This window comes from Caenorhabditis briggsae, assembly GCF_000004555.2.
Source record: "Caenorhabditis briggsae complete genome, chrIV, whole genome shotgun sequence".
Taxonomy (NCBI): Eukaryota; Metazoa; Nematoda; class Chromadorea; order Rhabditida; family Rhabditidae; genus Caenorhabditis; species Caenorhabditis briggsae.
The window spans coordinates 15259109-15270866 of NC_013487.2; the positions used below are offsets into that span (position 1 = coordinate 15259109).

General features: G+C 38.3%; 2 protein-coding genes across 2 annotated transcripts in view; both read left to right on the top strand.

Moving 5' to 3' along the window:
- Cbr-tbx-34 overlaps positions 1–8096 on the top strand; it is a gene marked incomplete at both ends in the record, with an annotated part of 13798 nt that extends 5702 nt beyond the window's left edge. Inside the window, 6 exons of the mRNA XM_045236263.1 lie at positions 515–1705; positions 1746–1820; positions 4471–4794; positions 5479–5750; positions 5985–6051; positions 7233–8096. Coding sequence (XP_045097207.1) covers positions 515–1705; positions 1746–1820; positions 4471–4794; positions 5479–5750; positions 5985–6051; positions 7233–8096 — 2793 coding nt within the window. The remainder of the gene's footprint in view (positions 1–514; positions 1706–1745; positions 1821–4470; positions 4795–5478; positions 5751–5984; positions 6052–7232) is intronic.
- A 2908-nt stretch (positions 8097–11004) lies between these two features.
- CBG21056 overlaps positions 11005–11758 on the top strand; it is a gene marked incomplete at both ends in the record, with an annotated part of 4486 nt that continues 3732 nt past the window's right edge. Inside the window, one exon of the mRNA XM_045236264.1 lies at positions 11005–11149. Coding sequence (XP_045097208.1) covers positions 11005–11149 — 145 coding nt within the window. The remainder of the gene's footprint in view (positions 11150–11758) is intronic.

The following is an 11758-nucleotide window of genomic DNA, read 5'->3' on the forward strand; positions in this document are numbered from 1 at the left end:
GCCACTTTAATTTTTCCGACGCGTCGCGGTTGTGCGTCGCGTGTCCATTGGGAAATTTCGAAGTGGGCTTAGCATAGTCGTGCTTGGGTTTATTTTGAAGCTCGTCTTGTCCTGAGCTTGTCATGAACTTAAAAATGAGCCCAAAGGCTCCGGCCACTTTAATTTTTCCGACGCGTCGCGGTTGTGCGTCGCGTGTCCATTGGGAAATTTCGAAGTGGGCTTAGCATAGTCGTGCTTGGGTTTATTTTGAAGCTCGTCTTGTCCTGAGCTTGTCATGAACTTCAAAATGAGCCCAAACACGACTAGGCTCCGCCCACTTTGATTATTTCGGCGCGTCGCGGTCATGCGTTGCGTGTCTATGGAAAAGTGGGCGGAGCCTAGTCGTGTTGGGGCTCGTTTTGAAGCTCAAAACAAGGCAAATTCATATTAATATGAGGTTTTAGTTCAAAATTGTTTGAAATTCTTAGTAAATAGGATTGAATTTCCAAAAATTCAAATTTCCCGCTTTTTCCAGACTCCCAACAGCCCAACTGGCACTGAAGCCACGCCCACAGAGAAAAGACAAAAAGGAAGACCAGAAAAACCAAGGAAACCAAAAACTTTGGCGCCAAAACCTGCCCAAAATGGTCCAAAGTCAATAACAAGCCGAAAGAGAAAAGCTCCAGATGAAGCTCTCGATGAGAAATTTTCAAATTTCAATTTTTCGCATTCTCCAGATGCCAAGGATCCATCAGCACCAAAGAAATCTGTTCCTGAATCTTCTAATCCAGATCCGACGTCTTCAGAATCTTCAAGTTCGGAAACTCGGGATTCAGAGATCCAGAAGCTTCGAGAATCTTCCCCACCACCTCTTGAACCAACTCCGACGTCTCCAGAATTTTCGAATTCTGAATTCCACAATCTTGTGCTCCAGAACCTTCAAGCTGGTCCAGGATCCTTGGATATTCAGAATCCAGCTGCTCCAGGATCGTCAAGACCTACATCTCCTGAAAGACAGGAACTTCAGAATCCTGCTCCAGAAGCTCCAAATCCGAAGATTTCTCCACGTCCAATGGTTTCAGAAGCTCCACGTGTTAAATTTTTGATTCCGAAGCTTCAGAATCTATATCCAGCTGATCCAGAAGGTTCGGAGGTTTACAAAACAAAAAGAGTCCGATTCACTGTCAGCCGTCAACGTCATTTGGACCGCCTGAATAGAAGACGTCGGAATTTTCGACATGTAAGATATTTCGAATACCCATCCACGTCTGCTTCAGGCTTCCACGAAGCGTCAAGGATCGGAAGATCTGAATCTTCAGCTGAAGAAGGATCTATGGATTCTGATGCTCCAGAAGAAGATTCAGTAGACACAACGGATTCTGAAGATTCACCAGAAGATGCAGAAGAAGCTATGGAGTCCGATGCTTCAGAAGAGGATGCTTGCTCATCAGTGGGTATGGAAGCTCGTGCACCAGATGCTCCAGATTTTCGAGCTCTGAATTCTCCTTTCCGACAACTTGAAAATCCATGGTTTTCCGAACTTTCCAGAAGAAGGAATTTTGAAGTGTCCCAATTCCCAAATCCAAGACCTTCAGAATCATCTCAGGATCCTCAGATCTCCCTATACACCTTGACCAACCATCTATCAGAGCAATGGGTCAAACATGCCAAAGATGTGTTTTTGGAAATCCCAATCGAAAACTTAATTGGACAACGTGTCCCAGAGGTAATTAACTCACTAATTAACCAAAAATTCCAATTTCCAGGACCTCGAAATCCAAATAAAAGGGCTAATTTTTTATAATAAAATCGATAGGTTCTTCGAGATGAATTGGAGAAAGGTGAGTTTTTTTTTTCAATTATCTCGGTTCTTTTGAAAGATATCAAAAAGTTGTCAACTGATAAAATGTTTATCATAATATCAGTAACATTTTATCAGTTTGCAAATTTTTAATAGCTGTTATAGGAACCGAGATATGTTAGCTCAAAACCACACAAGCAAAAAATCATAATGTTGGAGAGCGGTTAGTTTTTTCAAGCACAATTATCTCGCTTGCTATGAGAGATATCAAAAATTTGTCAACTGATAAAATGTTTATCAGTACATCACTAACATTTCATTAGTTTACAGATTATTTATAACTTTCATTGAAACTGAGATAATTGAGCTCAAAGACCAGGCAAGCAAAAAATCACAATTTTGGAGAAAGGAGCGGATTTTTTCAAGCTCAATTGTCTCAGTTCCCATGAGAGATATCAAAAGTATGTGTACTGATAAAATGTTTATCATAATATCAGCAACATTTTATCAGTTGACAGTTTTTTATGTCTTTGATAAGAACTGAGATAATGAAGCTCAAAGTATCAGCAGAGATCATTTTTTGAGTCAAAATTTGATATTTTGTTTTAAAACTTTTTTCATCATTTACGTTCCATTTTTGTAATTTCTAAACATTAAAAACGTTTTAATCACATTTTTACATTAATAACTGAATAAAAGCTGCCCGAAAACCTCGAAAATTGCATTTTTCAAAAAAGTGTGTCAATTGGCTCAGTGGGTTTTGGCACCAAAAATTACGGTCCACAAGGCCAAAAGTTCGATTCCTTCTAAGGTCATTACCTTTTTATTTTTGTTTAGAGCCAAGAAATGATAGTTTTAGGTACATTTGAGCAGCAGATAGGAAATTTTTGAGAATATTGAAAAAAAGCAATTTTTGAATTTTTTCAAACATTTTTCTCAATTTCCAATTTTGATTTTGCACGTTTCAAAGCATAAAAACCGTTTTAAGCCTCTGAAAATTGTTTAAATAGTCAAAAAACTGATCAAAAGGGTCCAAAACAGTCAAAAATGGCCATTTTCAAAAAAGTGTGCCAAGTGGCTCAGTGGGTTTCGGCACCAAAATTTACGGTGCACAAGGCCAAGAGTTCAATTTCTTCCAATTTCAAAACTTTTTTATTTTTGTGTGGACCTCAAAAAACTAGTTTGCACTCTTTAAGAACGTCTGGAAATTAGAAATTTTGACTCAAAAAATTTTTAAAGCCAAAAACAAAAAATTCGAATTTTGAGCGAAATTATCTCGGTTCCTAAAAGAGATGTCAGAAAACTGTCAACTGATTAAATATAGGTGATAATATTATAATTAATTTATCAGTTAACACATTTTTGGTATCTCTGATAGGAACTCGGATAATTGAGCTCAAACTATAGAATGTTTTATCGGAGAGGACACTATAGTTTAGGATAATGTGATCTCTGGGATCTCTGATTTTTCGGAATCTAATAATTTAATGTCTTGAGCATGTTTTATATGAGGTCGTAAAGTTTTTCAAGAGCTACCATTTCCATTTTAGAGTTTCTGAAAATCGAGAGTTTCAAGAAAGTTTGGGTAAAATAAATGTATAGCCAAAAACACAAATATTGGTTTTCGTGCTCAATTATCTCGGTTCCTATGAAAGATATCAAAAATTTGTCAATTGATAAAATGTTGGTGATAATATGATAAAAATTTTATCAGTTTACACATTTTCGATATCTCTCATAGGAACTGGGATAATTAATCTCAAAGCAATTAAATGTTTTGTTTTCCAGGAGCCACGTCCCCCTAATTTCCGTATCGCTAAGAACATCGCAAGATGCTTCTTTTTCGACCTCCATACTCTTATCTGGAAATTTGTCATCGACTGGAAAACTCTTCTGAAAAAGCTATCAAAAAAAGAGATAGACTTGATAAGCTGTAAGGAAGATTTACGGGGACTCCCAGCTGAGATCTTTGCTAATTTTTCCGATTCTTCGGAAGATTCGGATTTCGTGGAGTTGGACGACGGTCCTGTTGGGCCGGAGAGACGAGAACTGGAAGAAATATTAAAAGAAAAGTTGAAAAGCCAGTCCTGAAGAATCTGGGAAGATCCATGTCACTAATGGATCTCTCCGAATTAGAAAAATACGCCAAGAAAAAAATGAAGAAGGTCAAAAAGGGAGTTTTTAGAAAAATGAGAAAATCGGTGAGTGAAAATGATGAAAAATTGGGTTAGACATGCCTAGAAATGAATTCACTTTGTTCTGAGCTTCAAAATGAGCCTAAACACGACTAGGCTCCGCCCACTTTAATTTTTGACGGCGCGTCGCGGTCGTGCGTCGCGTGTCTATGGAAAAGTTCAAACTGGGCAAAGCTTAGTCGTGTTTGAAAGAAATTCAGAAATTCAGAAATTCAGAAATTCAGAAATTCAGAAATTCAGAAATTCAGAAATTCAAAAATTCAGAAATTCAGAAATTCAGAAATTCAGAAATTCAGAAAGAAAAAGCCAGAACACGACTAGGCTCCGCCCACTTTGATTTTTCCGATGCGACGCGGTCATGCGTCACGTATCTAAGGGAAGTTTTAAAGTGGGCGGAGCCTAGTCGTGTTTGGGCTCATTTTGAAGCTCAGAACTATACGAATTTATTGAAAACAATCATTTTGAAGATTCTGTAGTCTGAATCCGTATTTTCAGGAAAAATCCCAAACCAACCCGGCCCACCTCAACTTTGAAGGGATTTTCAATCCAAATACTTCTGTTGATGACCCAGAAACAAAATTTAAAATAATTTCAAGAACATTTCAATTGCCAAAAGCTAAGGAAGAATTGGAATATGAGGAAAGCGATTCCCAACACATTTTGGACAATCTGGAGCATTTCAGCCTTCTCAAGATCTCTGGAGATTTCAAGGAAAATATTGAGAAGCCAAAACGGAACTCTTTCATGACGGAATACCAAAAATTCCAGATATTTTCAAAGGAAGTTCTCGAAAGTGCGAAAATAAGGATTGAGCTTTTTGTGAGTGATTTAAAAGCCCTATTATCTCGGTTCCTATCAGAGATAAGAAAAAGTTATAAACTGATAAAATATTTCTGATAATATGATAAACATTTTATCAGTTTACAAATTTCTGATATCTTTCATAGGAACTGAGATAATTGAGGTCAAAACCGAATTGCTTTGTTTTTTTGTCTTTAAAATTGTTTGCTATCCGAAATTTCTGATTTCTAACCGCTTTGAAAGTCTGAAAACTAGTTTTTCGAGGTCCACACAGAAAACAAAAAACTTTAACCCCTAAAAGGAATTGAACTTTTGGCCTTGTGGACCGTGAATTTTGGTGCCAAAACCCACTGAGCCAGTTGGCACACTTTTTTGAAAATTGTCATTTTTGACGAATTTTGATAGTTTTAAGGACTAAAAAAGTGATTTTAGGTTGGTTTTGGTAGTCTGAAAAACTCAAAAAATGTATTTTGATGTCAAGAAAGTATGTTTTTAACGAATTTTGGCTCAAAAATGATGATACTCATTTGTTTGAACACATTTTGTGAAACAAAAATGATTTCTTCGCATTTTGAGCCAATTTATCTCGGTTTTCAGAAGAGATATCGAAAAGTGGTTAACTGATAAAATTTTTATCATAATATCACCAACAACATTTCATTAGTTGACAGATTTTTGATATCTTGTTTAAAAACTTTTCAGAGAACCCAAAAACTTGGCAAGGAATTCCAGAAGTTCAAGGAAGCTCATCTGAAGATCTTCCACGTTTATTTGGCTCTTCTGGAGCATCTTCTCCAGAAACTCCGTCGAATTTTGTTCTCATATTTTTCAATTTTCTATGCTGAAACTTCTGAAATTCTCAAATGGATTCAAGAACCTATGAAGAAGATTCGAGGGTCCATCGGTACAATTTTGAACGCATTTTTCAATACAGTACCGGTGATAAGGCAAATCGAAGATTTGGAGGGTATTATGTGAGTTTTTAAAACTTCAACAAACTCAAAAATCTTCCATTCCAAATGTCAAAAATGAAGCGAAATCAGAAAATCCAAAAAATAGACTTTTTAAAAACACCTATATCAAAAAAGTATTAAGAGAACTCTATCAAAATTTGATATCATTTTGTAGAGAACTTCAAGATCTACATTTTGAAATAAAAATCTCTTTTGAAAAATGCATTTCAGCCAAGTTATAGCTCTTTTTTACAGGAAAAAGCATGATCCAGAGCTCCTTGAAAGACATTTCGCGGAGTTGGCGTGCATCGCAATAGAGAGGGTTAGTTTTTTTTTTTGGGATTCAGATCTACTTACCGTATTTTCGGAGGCAGCACATTTTATATCATCTTGTAGTCCTTGAAATTTTGTACATTTGGAAAAAAAATTTGAAAATCGAATGAAAATGAGCCGAGTAACATGCTATACATAGTTGCACCATGTCCGACAACTTTGAGCCAATTTATCTCGATTCCTGTAAGAGATATCAAAAATTCGGCAACTGATAAAATGCTCATCATTTTATCAGCAATATTTTATCAGTAAACAGTTTTTTAATGTTTTTCGAACGAACTGAGATAAATTGGCTCAAAGTTCAAAAGTCATAATTTTGTCTTTAAAAATCCTCTTTTCCTCACAATTTCTGATTTATAGATGTTCCTAAAGTCTGAAAACTAGTTTTTCAGAGTCCTCACAAAAATACAAAAATTATGACATTAGAAGGAATCGAACATTTGGCCTTGTGCACCGTAAATGTTAGTGCCAAAACCCACTGAGCCACTTGACACACTTTTTCGAAAAGGGTAGTTTTTTGACTGTGTCAGACCGTTTCTGACAGCTTTTGGCCATTTAAGCAGTTTTATAGAGCCTAAAAACAATTCTGATCTTGGAATGCGTCCAAAATTGCAATCTGAAAATGTTGAAAAGTTTGAAAGAATTTTAAAAAATAAAATTTCCCAAAATTTCCAAAAACTTGTCCTTCCACACCTCAAATCTGCTTAAAACTATCTTTTCCTGGCTCTAAACAAAAATAAAAAAGTTTTGACCTTAAAAGGAACTGAACTTTTGGCCTTGTGAACCGTAAATTTTGATGCCAAAACCCACTGAGCCACTTAGCACACTTATTTGAAAATGGTCATTTTTGACGGTTTTGGACCGTTTTTGCAGTTTTAACATTTGAAAAATGGTTTTTAGACGTTATTGTTTGTTTGGGAAGTTCAAAAATTGCTATTAGATGCCGAAAAAGGGGTTTTAAACGAATTTAACTCGACAATGGTGATGGCTGCCTTTGAGCTCAATTACCTCAGCTCCTATCAAATATGTCAAATAATAATTAACTGATAAAATGTAGCTGATAGTATGGTAAACATTTTATCAGTTGACAAATCTTTGATATCTCTCTTAGGAATTGAGAAAGATTGGCTCGAAGTTCGTGATCCCACGTTTAACCTAGAATAATTTCAGATCCGCTTCCCATCTCCTCTGGATCCACGTCTTCTGAAATTCCCATGGGTCCATAAGCGGAAGGACCATGAAGACACCATTGATCTCCTCAGAATCACCTTTTCCGAGACGATTCCAAACTATAATCTAGAGTTCTGGGAGCAGGAAAATCAATGCTCCTTCGATCGTGCCTCGAAACTGTTCCAAAACTTTGGATGTCCTAGAAAGACGCTGTACGAAGAGTTTTTTGAGCAATCTGACGAATTCTTCAAGCTACTGGAGCCCATTGTCTCTGATTTGGACCGGAAAATGAAGATCTACCATCACCACAGATCCTTTTCTGGGATCTTGGAGATACTCAAAAGGCGAATTCCCGTTGAATTGACTAGAGTGAATCAGGTAGATGCTACGATGATCTACACAGCCCAAAACTCAAATCCAGAGGTCAAATTTGATGTCTTCAAAGCTGCTCGGGACCTGAACAAAGTTTATATTGATCTGGAGCCAATTAGAAAGAGGTGTCTCCCAGTTTCTCCAGCTCTTATCGGATTCCATGCTGTGCTATTTGAAAAGAAGGTTGTGGTGGCGATGGTTCGGGAGAAGAGGATTACGGTAGACGCACCCCTCAACCAGCACCCCCTTCCCGACATCCGAACTATAGAATTCCATGGGACAAAATGCATTGGGAGGATTTGGATTCATGACGACAAGTTTCTAAGAATTGGATTAAGGACCAAGAAGGACTCTGATGGGGATTGGTTGATGGTTGAGATGGATCTGGAGAGGTTGAAGCATCAGAAGGCGTTCGAGATAGTCGAGACGGATTTGATAAGGAAGAGTTTTGGCAAATTGAAAAGGGAACTAGATGATGTTGGAGGAAACTAGGAGCGATTGGAAGCTGGAGAATCTGGAAAGTATGAAATTCGAATTTGTGAGTTCTGTTTGCCACTTTTATGGCTTTGTAATAGCCTGATGGGTTTTCCAGGCTATTTACCATGGTGGCCTAACTTTGAGTTTTCTAGGCCACCAACTTTTATGGCCTAGAAATGGTTTAACATCCACCTGATGGGTTTTCTAGGGCAGTTCAACATGGTGGCCTAACATTCGAAAATTGAGTATTTTAGATCTCCAAATTTTATGGCATATACTAAAGCTGGGAGGACAGGAGATTTTTCGTAGTTTTTTTGTAGCTAGAGTATGCATTCTACCGTGACGGTGTACAACGCTTAATGTCACTCTGCGTACATCTGTCGTCCTCGCCTTTATGTATGCAATCGGGCGTGCGCTTTCTCTTTGCCCGCGTGGCTCAGTCGGTAGCGGCGCCGCACCCTCAATCATCGCCCTCACAAGTTCAACTCCCCGAGGGGCATCTTTGAACGGAATTTCGAGAACATTATTTTTTCATGTCCCCCCACCTTTAATAGAAGGGCTTCTCTAATAAAAGGGCCTTACGAGATAGGAGGGCCCTCCGGAGGTACTTTGGAACAATAGAAGGGCCGACCCTTCTAAATCTTTATCATTGCGGCCTAACTTTTGCAGGTTGAGTTTTCTAGGCCACCCTGAAAAAGTAAGTGGCCTGAAAAAACTAAACTTTTTTTATTTTCAGAAAAATCAATAACATGTGCTGATGGAATTTTTAGAGAAGTCGAAAATTTAAATCAATCGGGTACTTTTTTTTTGGTTTCAACCATTCACAATTTTTATCATTTTTTTTCTGATATTTTAGAATCTATTTCAATTATCTCTAATTGTGCTGGTTTCTTTTCCAAAATTAAATTACGGTAAAACCTGTAATAGAAGGGCCCCCCCCCCACTTTCAAGTCTGAGCTCCATTATCTCGGCTCCTATAAGAGGGTACTAGATGTTTGTCATTTGATAAAATATTGGTGATATTATCATAATCAATTTAACCAGTTAACAAATTTTTCATATCTCTATCAACCTCGTTTTTCTAATATTTCAAAGTGGTATTTTAATTGTCTCTAATTGTCTTGGTGTGTTTTTTGTCAGTTCGATTCATCTCATTTTTTGTTAAACTTGATATTCACATTTCCATGTTTTTCCCCATTCTTTCTTTTTTTACTCTGGACCAATTTTTCACTGATTTCTTATTATTTTTCCCCTGCTTTGTTCTCCGAATGAATAGGAATATTCTCTCAAAGATAGACATCTCCGAAAAAATGCATAGTCAGAGGCTTACCCATGAATAGACCTATGAAAGATTAAATCTCCGACAGAATCTTCAAAATGATTGTTTTCAATAAATTCGTATAGTTCTGAGCTTCAAAATGAGCCCAAACACGACTAGGCTCCGCCCACTTTAAAACTTCCCTTAGATACGTGACGCATGACCGCGTCGCATCAGAAAAATCAAAGTGGGCGGAGCCTAGTCGTGTTCGGACTTTTTCTTTCTGAATTTCTGAATTCCTGAATTTCTGAATTTCTGAATTTCTGAATTCCTGAATTTCCGAATTTCTGAATTTCTGAATTTCTGAATTTCTGAATTTCTGAATTTCTGAATTTCTGAATTTCTGAATTTCTGAATTTCCGAATTTCTGAATTTCTGAATTTCTGAATTTCTGAATTTCTGAATTTCTGAATTCCTGAATTTCTGAATTTCTGAATTTCTGAATTTCTGAATTTCTGAATTTCCGAATTTCTGAATTTCTGAAAGACCAGCTAACACACGCAGTCATTTGGATTAGGATTAAGAATAATGGGAAACTTACATACAGAAAAGGGAAGGCTACGATTTTACGACCTTGACCGATTTTTTCGGAGATAACTGATTATCATAGTAAGCCTTCCATGTGTACTTCTCCTTCTTACGATCCGCGTATTCTGGGAACTCTCTAGTGAGTTTGGCTTTGAAAATTTCGTCTTCAGAAATGCTGGGTCCAGTGGGAGTCGCTTTGGATGCTTCAGCGTAGACTCTTGTTTGGGTTCGGCTGGATTGGAATTGGTTGTCGAATACGGTAGACATGACGCTAGAAAACTTTGAAAATCAATGAAAAGGTATAGAATTAAAGGCGGAGCATATAAAAAACAGCCAGTACCGTAGTTGCTGTAACGGAACCCATCCAAACTGTCACCTTTAAGCTCAATTATCTCGAATTCTGTGAAAGATATTAACATTTTGTCAACTGATAAATTGTTTATCATAATGTGACTAACATTTTATCAGTTGACAGATTTTTAAAATCTTGCATAGGAATCGAGATAACCCAGCTCAAAGTTGGCAGTTCGGGTGCGCTTCTATTACTCAGAAATTCTGAAATTCAGAAATTCAGAAATTCGAAACAGCTAACACACAAATACGGTATTTTTGAAATCAAAAAGAAAAAATAAAGGACATAAAACGGGTTAGCACAAAACCGGCTAAACGCGGGCTACACGGGTAATAGAGATCTTATGAAGCTCCTTAATATCCATTGTCCAGGTGCAACCAGCTAGAACGGTCCATGCAGGTGGGATGTGAAGACGGTTTATACCCAAAACTGACTAGGAACTGTGGGAAACCAGGTTTAACTTACACATGTAATTAGTGAAAGAGTAAGAGACGCAGATAGCACCGTCTTCACCTATTGCTAATTAGTCGCTGTCGAACCTGACAAAGAGTTTAACTATAGATAATCCGTGAGAATTTGACTGAAAATAATTTTTCAACCTCTTATCGTCGTATCCATCGTCTGGTCGGCGGCAAAATGGGCGATCCCGAGGAACTGGAGACGTCGTTACCCAGGACGCCGTCAGAAGAGCTCTCTTCTTGGGCGGAGACGTTGATCCAGTTGCCATGGATCCAGAGTTTGGAGGAGCCGGCGCTGCTCCAGAAGAAGCTGAGCAAGAAGATGTTGCTGCAGAAGTCGTCGGACCACCATCACTACCAACAGCTCAAACTCCACCAGCATTTCGATTCTTGATTTTTAAATTTTTGAATTGTTGATTTAAAAAAGTATAGATCTCAAAAATTCTTATTTTTGCGAGTTTCAAAAATGATCGGGTTTTCTATGAATAAAAGTTTCAAGTAAAAAATGTTCAAATAAAAAAGAAAAAGCAAAGAAATAGGTTATTGACAAAAAGGCATCGAAAATTTGAGCATGTGTTGGCAGTAAGTGTCTGATGATGACGGAAAAAAATGGTTTACCAGGCTTCAACCATCCAGATGTATCTGAAAAAATTTGGATTTCAGAAACAGAAAAAACGTTAGTTTTCAGGACCCAGGACCCAGGGACCCAGGACCCAGGACCCAGGACCCAGGACCCAGGACCCAGGACCCAGGACCCAGGACCCAGGACCCAGGACCCAGGACCCAGGACCCAGGACCCAGGACCCAGGACCCAGGACCCAGGACCCAGGACCCAGGACCCAGGACCCAGGACCCAGGACCCAGGACCCAGGACCCAGGACCCAGGACCCAGGACCCAGGACCCAGGACCCAGGACCCAGGACCCAGGACCCAGGACCCAGGACCCAGGACCCAGGACCCAGGACCCAGGACCCAGGACCCAGGACCCAGGACCCAGGACCCAGGACCCAGGACCCAGGAC